Source organism: Mastacembelus armatus, chromosome 1 (assembly GCF_900324485.2).
Source record: "Mastacembelus armatus chromosome 1, fMasArm1.2, whole genome shotgun sequence".
Classification (NCBI taxonomy): Eukaryota; Metazoa; Chordata; class Actinopteri; order Synbranchiformes; family Mastacembelidae; genus Mastacembelus; species Mastacembelus armatus.
In genome coordinates, this window is record NC_046633.1 from 2,261,438 (window position 1) to 2,277,839 (window position 16,402).

General features: G+C 40.0%; 1 protein-coding gene across 1 annotated transcript in view; it reads right to left on the reverse strand.

Annotated features, from left to right (window-relative positions):
- Nucleotides 1-16,402, reverse strand: part of cacna1ib (calcium voltage-gated channel subunit alpha1 Ib) — a 109,536-nt gene that overhangs the window by 41,273 nt on the left and 51,861 nt on the right. Inside the window, exons 8-15 of the mRNA XM_026303208.1 lie at nt 10,894-11,233; nt 10,411-10,802; nt 5,975-6,126; nt 4,957-5,142; nt 3,675-3,792; nt 3,396-3,551; nt 1,794-1,881; nt 251-417 (exon numbers count right to left, since the gene is read on the reverse strand). Coding sequence (XP_026158993.1) covers nt 251-417; nt 1,794-1,881; nt 3,396-3,551; nt 3,675-3,792; nt 4,957-5,142; nt 5,975-6,126; nt 10,411-10,802; nt 10,894-11,233 — 1,599 coding nt within the window. The remainder of the gene's footprint in view (nt 1-250; nt 418-1,793; nt 1,882-3,395; nt 3,552-3,674; nt 3,793-4,956; nt 5,143-5,974; nt 6,127-10,410; nt 10,803-10,893; nt 11,234-16,402) is intronic.

Consider the following 16,402-nt stretch of genomic DNA (forward strand, 5'->3'; position numbering starts at 1 on the left):
ATTTCTGATGCCAGAAACAGATTTAATTTTATACTGACATGAATTGAACCCAGGTCTCTCTGGTATACAGGGAGAGAAATCCATTCATCCCTCTACAAAGCTGGATATGGTTTACAGAGTTGACAAATTGTTGGAAAATAGTGAACAGTAATGCAAAGTACACATGTGATTTATTGTATAGTGCAGATTCACAATGATTAACTGATCCTTCCATGTGTGTGCATGAATATGGAAGTGTAGGGTTGAGTACCAGTGAGAGGGAGCGTCTCTCCAGGCTACTCTTGCCCAAGCTCATCACGCTGCTTTTTCTGGACTCAATGGTGAAACTTCGCCTCTCTGAAGAGTAAGATCCCCTGGGAGCTGAAGGAGCATCCAGTTCCAGATGGCCATTGGGGGTCAAGGTGCAGATCCTTGGATCTGGAGGATGTTGAAAAGAAAGAACTGAATGTCCTGTACTATCCATTTGGTCCCTATTGAGAATGAATAACGTGTCTTTCTTTTAGTTTTACGTCTTTTTTAGTTAATTCTTGCATTTTATTTTTGTTCACCCACTTCCTTTCAAGCATAACAGTCTACCTCTATTTCATGTAGTGATTTCCTACATTTTCCAGAATGACATTTGACAACCTCCTGGCAACAGGCTTCAATCACCTGTGTGCTGTAGCCACAATAACACAGTTAGACATTTTTAAACGAGAAAAGAGGAAAAATGTCAAGCTTACAGAGGCCTGGGGAAAGTCTAAATAATTTTGGAAATCGTATACTTTAGCAAAGCTTAGTGCAGCCATTCGAGTGGATTAAAAGCACTGAATTCTGGTATTTTAAAGCTTGTGCCAGTCAAAAAATGTAGATCTAGAAATCTGCTGATCCTGATAACACTAAATAATATTTCACTATGTATGGGTTAATTCCAGTTATTGTAGAAAATATTGGTATTAATGATGCCAACATATGTCATGGGTGAATGTGGGTTTGCAAAGAAAAACAGTAAATATAGCCCTTAACTCACTTCCCAGGCTTCTTAAGACAGAATAGAAACAAAAGGTAAATTATGAGAAAGGCAGAGAATAAAAAGTCTGCCCACCCACTCGACAAAAGCCACAGCCAAACAACCGTTGATGCCTCTGTAAGTGGACAGATAGCAAAACACCTTGTTGTCTTTCCATCTGTGAAGGAACAGACTGCAGACTCTTTTGCTTACACTGCATTGCAGAGATCACATCTCCTCTGCAGCAGTAGCCCACACATACTGTACAGAAGCGCTTTCCTCAGTTTCTGATCTCATGTTTAATCTTCTCTAAACCGCGTTGTTTGCTGGTCTACTGATGAAAGGCTGGAAGGGGATCATTGTGAGTTGTGAATAAAGACAGAGCTCATTCATATTTCAAGACTGTTGGCTATTCTTTGTGTTGTTTGTAAGACTTTGGCACATAGTTCTGTCTTACTTTTGGTTTTTGGGTTGTGCATATCCAGCCTTTTCTAGAATAAGCCTCACAGCAAAACAAACACAGCAGCTTGAATGTGGGACACAAGCCGATTGTCAGGAACGTTCCGTTTTGACATGGACGTGAAAATCTGCCATTTGAATTGTTGGGTTAGTGGTGAATAAAACTTAAGACACTCACAATTCACAGAATTATGCCCATTAGGAATGGGATTTAAGTCATACTTTAATAAGTTAAATCTAGCTTAATGGTTTATGGTTTAGTAAGGACATCTGAGGGGAATTTTCTGTAATTCCCAGTACTCCCAGTAGTCCCAGCAGCAGTCATAAGCCCACACTGTCAGCTCACCAGACAACTTTATGGAGTCACGTTTCTCACTCTCATCAAAGTTAGAAGAGGAATGGTCATCGTCTGAATAAGAACGATTGGCATCACCCTGGAGAGAAAGGGATAAGAAACAAAGAAGAAGAAGAAGGTAGAAAGGGGAAGGGGAAGAGGCTTTTACACAGGTCTCATAAGCAAAAAGTGCAGAATCGATTTCCCAGATTTTGTGGAATCAGGAACTTTGCTTCAACAGCAATACCAGACTCTGCTCCATCCACCAACTATTGAACATTTGATGTTACCGGGATGGCTCGGATCTGTGTTGTGCCTTTTGACTAAATCAGCAAAACCCTAAAACAATTAACACATTACACTAGTAACACCACAGGTTTGGTTAAAACCAGTGGGATTTCCCACTCAGTCTTCACAATGAAGAAAATCCTGAGGAAATTGGCTCTAGTGTGTAACAGTAGTAGACACGGTGCGAATGAGCAGAGGAAGGTGAGAGAGCACGGGAAGGACGAGAATGAAAGGCAAAGAGAGTGAAAGACTGATAGCTGTGTTAAGTTCTGGCATTTCAGAAAGATCAGTCAGAGTCTAGTGATTTGTGTCAATGTTTCCCCTCCACACGCAGCTACATGCCATGAATATAGAAATGCTTTGATCTGTGTAGGAAAACTTAACTGGGTTACTCAACCTCACTACAATTTACCAGTAATATGCCTGAGTTTGACACCTGGCGGCAGACTGACAGCATCATTTTCCATTGTATTCCACAGAGTAATGGCTTCAGAAATTACACTGTTGTGTTTTATCCATCAATATTATGTTCTGACTGCTGATGCAGCCTCTAATACATATCATGACCAGTATACAGTATATGCAGACCATTTACAGTATATGCATACAGACAACAGTCAATAGTCAATTGTATTACACTTTAATACTCAAGGATATGTCCAAATGCAGGGTCTATCTATTTTACACTGGAAAATACCCCCAACAGGACACAAGAGCCCAAGATCATTTGAGCTGGTATCTACCAAGGGTTAAATTTCTGACAGATGGATGTCAGCTGTCCATAGAAAAGGATGTCATGCAGAGTATGCAAGAATGGATGGATGGAGGGAGACAGGCTAAACAAAGAAGAGCCATCAACATTTGAACGTTTATGTAAATCAGAGGCCACAAAAAACATTTTTTGACACCATCAGTTTACAAGGTTTGATAAACAATTAAATATATTTGGGGGAAATTACTGGAAAAATGTCAGTTAAGATGGCCAATCAATTTTCAAGCCTTGGTTTAGTAAATAATGATTCATTTCATCAATATTAGACATTTTGCATTGCATTTGGACAGAATTACTAAATTATTTTGAGGTAAGTGCTTGTTGATTCACCAGAGTTTATTGATTGATGTTAAAGTGCAAAACATGTCACTGATAATTTAAAATATTTCCACCTTTCCTGATGCAGGTTGAACTAATTAATAGTTGAAAAGGATACTAATCAATAAACCCCAATCATAAATTTCTAGATTAAACTGCAGACATACATTTATTATGAAAAGTAATTGACATAATACAGTTTAAAGGCACGTGTACTTGGCCACGAGCTCCTTTACCTCTGCCTGAAAGCCTTCGACCAAGATGGCCACAAGGAGGTTGAAGAGGACATAGTTTCCAAAGGTCATGAGGGCCACAAAGTAAAGAGCAGCAAGTGGTGAGGTGGCTGCCATACCATTGTACAAAACTACGTTCCAGTCCTCCTGGGTCAGAATCTGAGAGAAATACATAGAAAGATACACACATACAGGAGGTTAATCATCTGCATATATAGACATGCAGAGTCGTACGTTAGTGTGTTTGGGTACATGCCATCCAAAGTGTGGTATGTCGATTACCTGGAAAACAGTCACGATGGCCCAGAGCAGGGAGTCAAAGTTCTTCCTGTCTGGTACTGTGTCACCAGTTTCTGTCTTGAGACTGAACTTGCACCCAAAGATGTGCATCCCCAGGATACTGCAACACAACAGCAGAGGCTCTGATGATGATAACAATAATGTAAACACTGACAATTTAGTTTTTACAGTTTTGCATGAAGAGGCTTTGGGTAATTAAGGATTGTCCTTGTCTCAATGCTTCAGATTTGAAATGCTACCTTTTAGATGCATCTTGATTTCCTATTAGTTGTTATGGAACATCGCTATTAAACCAATAAAGGACTCTGCCTGCCTGTCGGTCTCTGTCACTCTGTCCCTCTCTCTGTCTGCTTTCTTGGTTGGGATAATTTAGATAAATGAACCCAAAAATCTGGTTACGTTGGATGTCATTAGCTTAGCCTTGTTCTCGTTATGAAGTACCACTCTAAACAATTATACTTTATAAAAATATAATATAATTATACATGAGAACATATATATATAGTATCAAATTGTGAATACTTTTATTAGCAGTGATTATGAAAGAGTACGACTAGTAACGCTGTAACCAGAACCTGAGTTATAGCAATGTGACAGCTAAATCGCAAACATAACATGAGCAATGGATGGTGTTATGGAGCCAAGACACAGACTACATCATCACAGCTTCTTGGTATACAATAAAAATGACAATGCTAATGGATGTATGTGTCACACACACACACACACAAAGAAAAATACTGTTTTTGACTGTATACTGGGATTAACTCAGGGTGATTGTTTTTGCATCTCCTTATAAACAAAATTCCAGGAAAGCTGAAAGTGAGGGAAGCGAAGACCCACAGCCACTGATTGTTCACTGAAAGATTGTTTTAGGACTTCGAAGTGCTGGTGTGTTAATACTTTCAATATACAGTATGTCTGCTTGTTATGTTGCTCAAGTGTCCACCTGAATGAATCTAACCACTTCTTCAACTGTCTGCTTGTTATTTTGTACCAGGGTTAATAGCTACTGTGGAAGGCTGAGACCTTCTGTGCTTTAATGGCAGCTGTTAAGCTGAGGCCCAGGACTTAAAAAAGACAGAAGCCATCACATACAAACAAACAGTGGGCGAAACAATGATCTCTTTCATTGTAAAAAAAGACTCTACATCTTCCAGGTGATGAAGTATAGACAGGTTGACTGGTCATCAGTCAGCTGCTTCAGAACAAGATACTGATGGACACAGATATGAATGTACAACATCTATATGTTTCACCTCACCTGAAGATGAAGATGAAAAGCATGAGTAGCATGCAGAAGGTGGCCACATTGTCCATAGTCTTCATGAGAACCACGAGCTGCCTCCTCAGAGCTGGCATGAACCTTACCAACTTCAGCACCCTCAGCAGCCGGAAGGTCCTCAGTACAGACAAACCACCGTCGGACTGACCGACAATCTCACATACACTGAGAAGATAAACACAGACCACTAAACGTAGGTAAAGGTTTGGCAAATTAAAATGTTCATCCACAGCATTAAAGCAATGTTTGATTCATCTTATCTCACAGTAATTAGTATGTCACCTAAGAGGGTGATTATATTTTGTAGATTAAACTTAAATTTAATGGTTTTCTTAAATGCAGTTTGCTACTTGAGTAACAGCCTCAGAGAAGTTCAGGTTGTGGTGGGCAGTTGTCGTGAATATATACCAGTAACAATCTCCCTGTGGAAAATCTGGCTTTAAATAAATTAGTCTTCTACTGACGGTGCCTATCAAAGGCTGCGGTTAGCACATCAAAATAGCATCGGCTCTGCAGTGGGAAATAGTGAATAAGGTACTTTTACAGTGTAGCTTTGTATGAATAGCTGAGCACATTCAGACGGATGAAGAGAGGGAAATTGGAAGTAGAGCGAGAGATAAGAAGACAGATGTAGATATGTTCAATCAACACATATCTTCTCTGACAGGCCGCACATTTGATCTTGTTCAGTTTCAGCCGCTTTGATGTGTATTTGATCTCAGGGTTATAATGGGGATCACAGACAAAGGTGCGCAGCCAGATGAACTGAAAAAACGGCAGCAGATCAAAGCCATATCCACTCACCTGAAGCTCTACGAACACACAACAGAGACTAAATCTGTTTGCTGCTGCCTGACGCTCTGGCATCCACATGCATACAGGCTATACATTAACCAGGTAAAATGTAGATGACATGAACAATTTAAGCGTTAACATGCAGAATACTTTTAACTATACAACACCAATTACCGTACTGATTACACCATTTGATTTGTACCTTATGATGACGATGACTCCATCAAAAACATTGTAAGGGTTCCTCAGGTAGTTGAAAGAACCAAACGCAGTGAGTTTGAGGATCATCTCCAATGAGAACATGCTGGTGAAAACAATGTTGCAGATCTCCAGGACATTGGTTAGCTCCTCTGGCTAGAGACAAACAAAAAGAGAAGAAAGAAAAAAAAAACATTGGAGGACTTAAGAAAGAAATGCATGAAAACAGAGAAAGTTAAAGCCAAAAAAAAAAAAAAAACACAAAAGGGCGATACCATCAAACACAAGACAAACCTATCAAACTGTTGGTTGCTTTGCAATCCTACAGCCACACGTTAGGTAACTTAGTGGGTGATAATTAGGAATTAGAAACATTTAAGGTGCAAAATTGGCCAAAGAACCAGAACTGAAAGGAAATAAGAGAAAGAGAAATGAGTAGGCACAGCACAATAGTGGAGGAAATAAGATGTGAGTGTGCACATTATCGACAGGAACATCGTGGTCATTTTGGTGATACCTCCACAAATTACAAGCAGTCCTAGTCAATCAGCACTTGGAGGAAATAAGAATATCCCCTGCTGTTACTTACAACCTCACTTAAAGTATAGAAGAAATGATGAGAAAGCTAAAAAGGATTCTACACATAACAAAATTCTTCCTTTCCCTCTATCTATGCATTGGTCTGTTCTTTCTTTTACTTGCTCATTGCTTTGTCTGGTTTTCGGCTCTTTTACTCACCATGGATCGAATGCTCCAAATTGATTGGTGGAAAGGGCAAGGAGGAGGACAAAAGCTTTTGCAAACATCTACACACACTAACACACACGTCTTGGCACCAGTAAAGGGTACTACTAGAAAACTAATGGTTAGTTGCAGGTTTTGAGTATTACTGACAAATTCTGCATAGTAAATTAGCAAAGAAGCTGTTCAGATATTGTCTGCTGTGCTTGACCACATCCCTACTGTCCACACCTTCCCAACACACAACCAGCTAACAGGCAAAACAATAACATAAGATGTTTTTCATCAATTATGGATGTTGGAGATGCTGTGATTCTAACAAACTGGAAGGTGAGCTATGATATAATATATCAATTCATATCCTTGAAGTTACATCAGCAAAACAATTGTTAACTGCTGTGACTGATAAAATTAGCCCTTGAACATGCTGCCAGTCCTTCAGCCTTGTTGAACAGCTCGAACGTATTTTTTTCTCTCAGACATATATTTAATTTTCTTCTGCTATCACTTACATTATTAATGTGAATAAGTGTCTGTGGGTTTAAGCTGTCATTAACGTGATTTGAATTCCTCTCTCTCTCTGTGTCATGTTGTTAGCTTCCGTCTAGGTTTGCTCAGCATAAGGAAACACACACAGATGCACAAAGGGCTAAATTTGGCACAATCGTGATTTCCAGCGCATTTCCACAGTGAGCTTTTGTAACTTCAGCAGTGACGCTTCTGACATTTCACCACTCAGGAATCAATAAGCAATGTGTGTTTTGCATTTAAATATCTGACTGTGTGCATAAGTACTGCTGCACTATGCCGATATATGTGTGTGTCAGTACTAATGACAGTTTAACAGTGAGAAAACATGGGCGAATGACAATACTAGTGTCACAGTGTGACAACAGATCACCAGACGAACAGCACTGGCGGCCCCTAGAGATCCATTACTGCAGACCTGGGAATAGATCTAAAAACAGATCGCCCAATGTATGAAATAAGATAAGACTGGGGATTTGCTGTCACACTGAGGACTCACAATTGATTTTCAGTAGGAACATTAAGCACTTGAAAATTAAAAAAAATAAATAAAAGTTTGCACAACTTCAGCAATCTGATGTAAACGATGAGAAATAAAGCTAATTCTTAAGATGTGCGTATTTTTGCAGGAGCAGGACACAATATTAACACTATAATAAACCTTATAAAGTGGCCCTATAACACAGGGGCTTGTTATCTTATCTTTCACATTGATCCACTGATAAGCCTTTATTGTCTGTCTGCACTACAACACAGCTGCTGTGCATTCAGAAATGGAGGTGGATGTTTTAATACACACATTTGAAATTTGCATCCTGCTTATTCAAACCTGAAACTCGGGAGGTGAGAGATCAGAAAATACAAACAATTTTTGTAATGGTTGTATCTGATATTTGGTAATGACACCTATTTTGTTGTTTAGTAATAGAAGGTCCCTGTGGTGACTCTATTGTGACTAATTTTATAACTTTTTTTGCAACAAGCTCAGTCATTTTAGTATTTTCAGTGCTTTAATGATTTTAGCGTCTGATGCACAGTGAGTCTGACCCCTGCTAATGCAATACCTTTTCATCTGTCTCATTTCTGTCATAGTAAATAAATCAGATCCACTGACATGGTATTATGAATACATTTAACTAAGTAATGTGATAATGGCAATTATAACAATCTCTAATGTTTCCTATTTCTATAAAAAAAAAAGATGCATTTATTTGATACATGTACTGAGTGAAATCATTTTTCTAATAAAAGCCTTTTATTTGTGTTTTAACCGTAACTTTGGTTAATGCCCATAACCATCTTATTAAGTCTTGTCACCACAGTGATTGATTTTTCAAATACTTACGTGCTACTCTTATGTTTTATTCTAAGACAGCCAAATGTTTACTGTGGTATGATTTATTGTCCTCTAAAATCCAATTATGGCTTTATTTTTCAATTCTCTCACCGACATTTGCTTGATTATCTAATATGGCTGGCTCCTGCTCTTAGGTCATTTCAATTAGCATGTGACACCCATCCCCAAGAAACTGTGATCATGACTGTTCCCACTACATTAATCATCATCAGTCATTTCATTTGGCTTTAATCTTGACATTGTGACAGAGGCAGACAACCATTTAGCAGTGCTGTTTGATCTCAATCCATCCCTGACAAATCTCCGAAGTGCCCCTTCACGCAGCTGCATTATGAAATCCCCAACAGATGTTAAATTCTCTGAAGTGGCTTCTCACTCGGGCAGTTGAAGACTTGAATTAGGTTTTAGTTGGTCTCAGCTGGAAACGATCTGTAATGATGGACTGACAACCTGCTTGAAAGTGTATGACTTAAAAAACTTAACAGAATCTGCCATGACAGCTAATGTAAACTAACTATAGCTACTTTACCCTATCTGTGACATGAAAGAATACCTCATTATGTATAGTAGTTTTATTAGTACAAAAGTACAATGTGTCCCTGCACTTGCAAATAAGTGTAGGGGTCCTCTCAGAAAACTCTTTTAGAAACAATCTTGTTTGTCATGGATGCTGGAAACCATGAAATTTACAAAAGCATTAACAATAGCTGGGTATCTGTTGTTCTCAAACAGAGATGGAGACCGCAGGTGTAGTAGTACAGGTGGAAGACATCTCTGCAGGATGAGGATCAGAGCAACGAGACAGATTAAGCCTCTGATACCACTGTTCAAACAGAAGATGGCACGACTCCAGTTTACTAAACAGGCAGCAGAACCACAGACATTCCAGCTCGCTATTTCCTCCCTATTAAAGGAGCAAAGTCTCTCTGTGCCTCTCTTGATCCGTCTGTCTCTATTTTTAGCTGCCGCTGCGATGAGAGACGACCCACCACTGCGGCGGTGGCAGGAGTGAGTGGGTGGTGGTATAGCGAGAGTGAGAAATATTGATAGAAAGACAAAGAGTGCACAAAGCCCATGAACAGAAAGAGACAGGAAACACATGTAAAAGTTAAAAGAAAACACAGAGCATCTTTTTTTATTGCTTGGAGAGCTCGGTGAGTGTGATCTGAACCAAAGGTGTGATAATGTTCGGGTGGACCCGCCTACATCCTGCTGCCTAACCTGAGTACAGACATGTCTGTTGTGTTGGCTGATTATAAAGGCATTATATAAAAGTAGAATTAGGAAAAAGCACGTAAGAAAGAAAGATGGCTATGCTGAAGAAAGATTAAATATGTTTGGTGTGGAAATGTGTGAACATAGAATCACAGGGAGAGAAACTATGAAACTATGGGTTCAACACGTGGTTATCAGTTAACAGAGAGAGAAGTTGGGACTGATGCACTAAACAGGCAAATCCTTGAATTTTCAATGCTATGGATTCCCCATTCATATGCCTACGTCGGTAACTTGCTACTGTGAGCTAATCGCGTAGCAATAACTGCAGATAAATACAAGTTTCCTTGTTCATCACACGATGTAACCCCACAGAAACATAAAATTTTTATTTTAGATCAGGAACCAAAACTAGTAGTTGATTTTTGTGTAAATTTGTGTAAATGGGTGGTATTATAATCTGGAAAAGGGAATTGCGCTTCAAGAAACGTACACGTTTGCACAAAATGGATATAAAACTTTTAATTTATTAATTTAATCTATTTATTATTTTTGAAACAGAATCATTTGAAACACAAGTAAACACATGCTGTCCGTACCTGCTCGTGGTGCTCAATGCCCATGCTGATGGTGTTGATCAGGATGGCTATCATAATGCCTCGGTTGAAGTACTTGCTCTCTACGATGCCCCACAGCTTCATCCTCATCTCGTGCCACAGCTTCTTGCATTGCTTCTTAGGACTACAGCCCAGACTGGTACCTGCACCATCCTGGCCTTTTGTGCCCTGTTCCTTGACACCAGATTGTACGCCCTCTCTGTCCGTTTCCTCCACAGCCCCCTCCTCTGCTTCCTCGCTGGCTGCACTGTGAACAGGGCCAGCACCGTCAGCGAGTGACAGGGTTGTGGCACACTGAGGGCAGCTGCTGGTGGCAGAGGTGGTGGTGAGAGCCATGGGTTCAGCAGGTTTATTATGGTGGGAAGAGGGTGGACCTAAATTTGTGTAAATGGATGGTATTATAAGATCAGTTCAAAATCTGTGAATCTATATTCTACGGTCTGTCAATGTCTTACTGTTACATACCATGCCTCAAAACTGCTCTCCTCTCACGTCCTCCCTGTCCATTGGCCTTTCTCTCCCTCTCCTCTCCACCCACTCTCCCTCTTCCAACACCCCGAAAGCCACGAGGTTTCCCCCGCAGAGTGTTGAACAGGGCGACGGTTTGTCTTCTGGCCTTGCGGATAACATGGCAGACCAGCTGGAAGAGCTCCTCGTAACAGTCCCCGGGTTCACTGGCAAGGGTGGAGGATGACGAGCACTGCGCTCGTTGCTCTTGCATCAGTTGGTGCTCCCTCTGCTTGGTCTCTGAGAACTGGGTGGCGATGACCACGAGGCACAGATTGATCATAAAGAAGGAACCAACCTGGGAGGATGAGGCATACACAGGAACAGGTTTACATGTGAATGCTGCTTGACTGCTAAATGCTGTTTCATGTGCTGACCAGTGAGTTTTTGAATGTTTTCAGACGTCACTAAATTGATTAAGCTGCCTCTAAACTTCATGGGTGTTCAGTCATATTTGTTCTTAGCCATCTACACCTCTCACTAAACAGCTACGCCCTGCTGTGATAAAACATATTATTTTCACAATACTCTCAGTGAGATGTGAATTCTCCTTCATTAAAACAAAATCTGTTCCAAAGGCATATTTGTGATTCTAACATCAGGACAGCCATACATATTCATTTCTAAATATAATCTTCTGAAACACTTTGAGAAACTGGCATGAAACTGTCCTGGATCCATCATCTGATTTGTTAGTGATCAGTGTCTACTCAGCTAACCACACTGAGCAAAGACCTCACAGCAACATGGCTTGAGGCCAATGTAGTTTAACAGATGCTAGCATGGCCTGTTAGCTGAACAAGTCCAAACTTAATGCACTATACAATATGGTCGCAAACAAAGCTGCTGCGCTTCCTGTAAACTGACTCTTGAAGTAGGAGAGGGGAACACCTTTACACCTTTTTTGCCCTTGGAATCTGATTACTTGACACTTTGTCTTTGGGCATGAGAAGGAAATTGCAGAATAACATATTAAATATTACCTGAGAAATTAATTTCCATTTTTTACTCAGATCTAGTAAGCTACATTTCACTAATTGTCTCTTTTATCTGTAAAACATACTGTGACCTTGGGCATAACCTTCACCATAGGCACCTTAGATTCTAAGCTAAAAGTCCCATCCATGTTCTCCATAGACAGCTGGATAAACATGAAACTTTCCTGGTTGAATCATCAGTACAAATTTGGCTTGTTTGATAAAATAGTTGACAATATAGTTTTAAGTTAGCTCTGACAGCCAAGGTGCGAAGAAGAAGTTTCTGTTCAGTCTGCCACTAACAGTGGGTGGAAGCTGAAGATTAACCTGTTGACAAAACTGATAACACAGTCTGCAGCTGACATCAGTTTATATCCTTGTGAATGTGTGATATTGCAACAGCTTGGCAATTCAAATGCAAATTGTTTGGATGGGTGGACGGATTTTAGTTGAAAAACATTCTAGTGAGAACATAAGTCAGTATTCATAGGTTCAAAGTCGGTGCTAGGTAATGCATTCTCTCTTACAATGTGTGTGTGTGTGTGTGTGTGTGTGTGTGTGTGTGTGTGTGTGAGGGTGTGTGTGTGTGTGTGTGCATAATCGTGCCTTGAGATCAATAGAGCGCAAATTTTTTTTTAACAGGGTTCAGCTGGTGAATATATACATATAATTAGAAACTTAGATGAGTTTATTAGTCAGACCTTGTTGCTACTGTGACAGTACTGTGTTGCCTTTTTCTCACGAAATTCTTTAATGAGATTTGAATCTCTGCAGGTGTTTTTCTGTTGCAGGTCATCTATCCACTTTGTTTTTTTTTTTTTTACTTAATCTTTCAATGACTAGCTTTGGCGTTCCTTGGCAGAACACAAAGAACAGATCCTGAAGTGCAACAATATCTATCTGTCTGTGCCAAACTTGAGCATCATGCAGCAGCTACTCAACATTATCTAAAATGTTTGTAGAAAAGACTGACAGATGGCTACACGAGCAGCTGAAACACAGTCTAGTTGTTTGTCATTAATAATGAAATCATTGTTAGCAAAGGAAAACCTTGGAGAGACTGAAAAAACTTTACCTTTAATTCCTAACTATTGTTTAAAAGTGTGTTAAGGTATCTGAAAGGCGGACTGTGTTGTGGTACTGCATGCTGGATGATTTGGCTCACTTGCTTCATGAAAGACAACAGCTGAAATGAATAAGGACAGAAAGAGAAAAAGAGAAGAAAAAGGGTGAGGTCACCCAGAGGAGCAGAGCTGATGTGGAAAAAGAGATGGAGAGGGAAAGTGAGAAGGCAGCACGGGGGGGTGAAGCCTGCTGCTCTCTAGCCTGTGATCAATAGCGATTGTGAAGTCTGATAACCACCTTCTGCTCTCCGTCTGAACCCCAATGACAGAGACTATAGAAGAACAGTATAAAATGTGTGTGTAAGTGTAAAGTGTGTGTGCTGCTGTACATCAGCGTGTCTATTGTTTGCTTGTCATTGATCCAAAGTGGAGATTTGTGGTCAGACTGGCTGGTTTTCCTGCCAGGTCTCTGGACTCGTGGAATGAAAGGACGGCTGTGGATCCCAGCAGCCATTCAGCACCCGCGCTGATCCCATCAAATATTTACACTCACACTCTGCTGGAGCTGCTGAAATACAATTAGATGACTGTGTGTGTGTGTGTGTGTGTGTGTGTGTGTGTGTGTGTAGTTTTAGAGTTTTCAGCAGAGTGACAACATGTGAGAGGCAATGAGTGTGTGTGAATGACACTGAATGGATGCACTGTGTACGAGCTTGAAGCCCTTACTCACGTTGAATACAGTGGCAAACCAAGAGAGCTATGACAACCTCAGCAGCTCTACAGAACTTTTAAACTTGAAACCTCTTTTAACTCATTGTTTTTTTGTTTTCTTCATATTTGCTATTGGTTTTGACGTTCCCATCACACAGCATGCTGTTAGTGCACTTCCACCAAGAGAACTGAAGTACAACTACCAATTTTGCACAAAACCTACGATATGCACAAACCTCAACATTTTAACCCTAGTCTGATGTTGAATGATCTTCTGCAACCTCTTGAAGAGGATAAGAGGATATCTTATTATGAAAAGGAGTCACAACATTCAGTGGCCTTTATCTGTTGTTCCTGGGACCATACTGTTACATACTGTATTGTATTGGTTTGGGATGATAATAATAGATATTTAATTAGGCGATAACATTTGATTTGGTTGCTTAATACCAACCATAAGCCAGGACAAAGACGAGTCTAAGTAGTGTCAAAACATGTAGCTTACCACAACCACAAAGCAGGTTAGAGTACGTCTGGATGTTAAAGTTTAATTCCACAAGGCTGAAATATTTTGCATGCAAAGCTGTTAATTCCACTGGGTCCTCTTGTCTAAACTGCTCTACATGATTGTAATCAGTATACAGAATCTCTCTAACTCTCTCCACATTTATCTCCCCTTTTTTCATCTGTCGCTCCATCTGTCGCTCTCCTTCTCCATCTTTCGCTCATCAATTTTCATCAAGTTTCCTGTGTCCTCTTCTTTCTCTGTCTCAATCCAATTCAGTACAGTCCATCTGTGTGAATGTTACATTTGTGAAATTGTCAGAGCATCTAAAAACAACCTGAACCTCATCTGTCTTCCCTTTCTTTCTGTCTAAGTAGCTCACTCTCTCCCATCTCCCTGCTCAGCATTCAAGGAAAGATAATTAAAATGCTCATCTATCTGCCAGTGAGATGGGGACAAGCAGGGATATGAATAGAATAACACTTAAATCACTTTTCCCCACTAGATCTGTTTGCTAGACAAGCCTGGGAACATATAAGTCGACAAGAACCCAAATCTTGTCTCTAAAAACAGATAATCAACAACTTTAAGGAGCAAAATCTGTCTCTAACACAGTGAATTATAGCTTATTCATCTTGAAATATTTGCTTCCTTGTTTAAATAATGTTCCTGCTGTTTCCTACTCAGGGGAAAGACAAGGGAACACTTATGTTCAGATTCTAGCAATTTAGATGATTCTTTAATCCAGATTCTGGATATTTCAAGTTCAATGTTTAATTGGAATAATTATAATTAAAAATTAAAAAAGTTTGAATTAGCAGTGCTATGAACCGACTGGTTGATGGCACTACAGTAAATTATTGACAAGATTTTACAGTCAATGCCCAGACTTTTCTTTAAACACCAGGCTTTCTTCTTTTTATTAAAATTTCTTTCTGATTAATACAAACATAGCATGCTAAGCATTTAGCATATTTTGATGTTACCAAGCTAACATCAGCAATTAGGCTGATCAAACGTTTACAGTGATGAAAGCCATGTCAGCCATGCCATAGCCCATTTCCACCATTATTTCATAGGCGTTTCCTGTTTAATGTCTTAATATAGGCTCTATGCTGTACTGGCATATTGTATGACCTACCTATTAAATCGGATGCTGTGATCAGTAGCCTGTGTCTGCTTCAAACATGTACACCCAGAGGACACGCTGAGGGATTCACTCTAATTAATAACATTTCATTTAAGATCAAAGACGCCAGCATGTGGTCGCCTCGTCTCTCCCATCATCCAGTCCTCTCTGTGATTTCATGCCGACCCTCGCCATCATCACCACCACCTCCTGGTTTCTTCCCTCCATCCAGCCTCTTTTTTTAATCCCTCTCCCCATCATTTTCCTCACTTTACAGCCCCCCTTCCCTCTATGTTCTCTCCCATTGCATCATCTTTCCTTCCTTTCCTCCTCCGTCCATTCCTCCTCAATGTTTTTGCATCAAAGGCATCTATTACATTACAAATCATCTGTAGTGAGGAAATTTTATGGGCCTGATGTAGAAGATAATGGCGCATGGCAAATCTGGGAAAGAGCGTGGGAATGTGTTATTTTCTGTCTGTGAGTGTATAAATAAATATGATGTGTATCTATGTGTGTTTCTACATAATTGAAAATAATATGAATAATGAACGGAGTAACAGAAACATGAATGATGTTTAATATACAGCTCAGTGAGAAAAAGCAGGAGGAGGTGGATAAGAAGGTGGCACAGATGAAAGAGGGGAAGAAAAGAGGTTAAGGAAGAGAGTGAGACGGGGTATGAGAGAGGCAGAGAGGGATGAGGGAAAGGGATGGAAAAGTGTTAGCAGACTCAAGATTTGACAGATGGCAGGAATAGAGTCTAAGAAAGTTACGGTGGCAAGGGAGCACAAACTGACATATTTAAGGAGACAGACAGATGTTGGGAGAATAAGAGAAATAGTGAAGGAGTGAAGATGAAGAAGAAGAAATGAATTAAAAGGCTAAAGAAGCAAAGGATTGGTGGTGAGACAAGAAGAGAGGTGAAGGAAAGCTGAGGAAGGCTTAGCTTGTGTCTGAATTTGAAGGCAGGCAATTAAAAGTGCAATAAAAAGACGAGACAGCCCCTGGGTTAGGGAAGTAACCGGGACTGGCAGTCACACTGCATTATGATAACACTTAGACACACACACACACACAC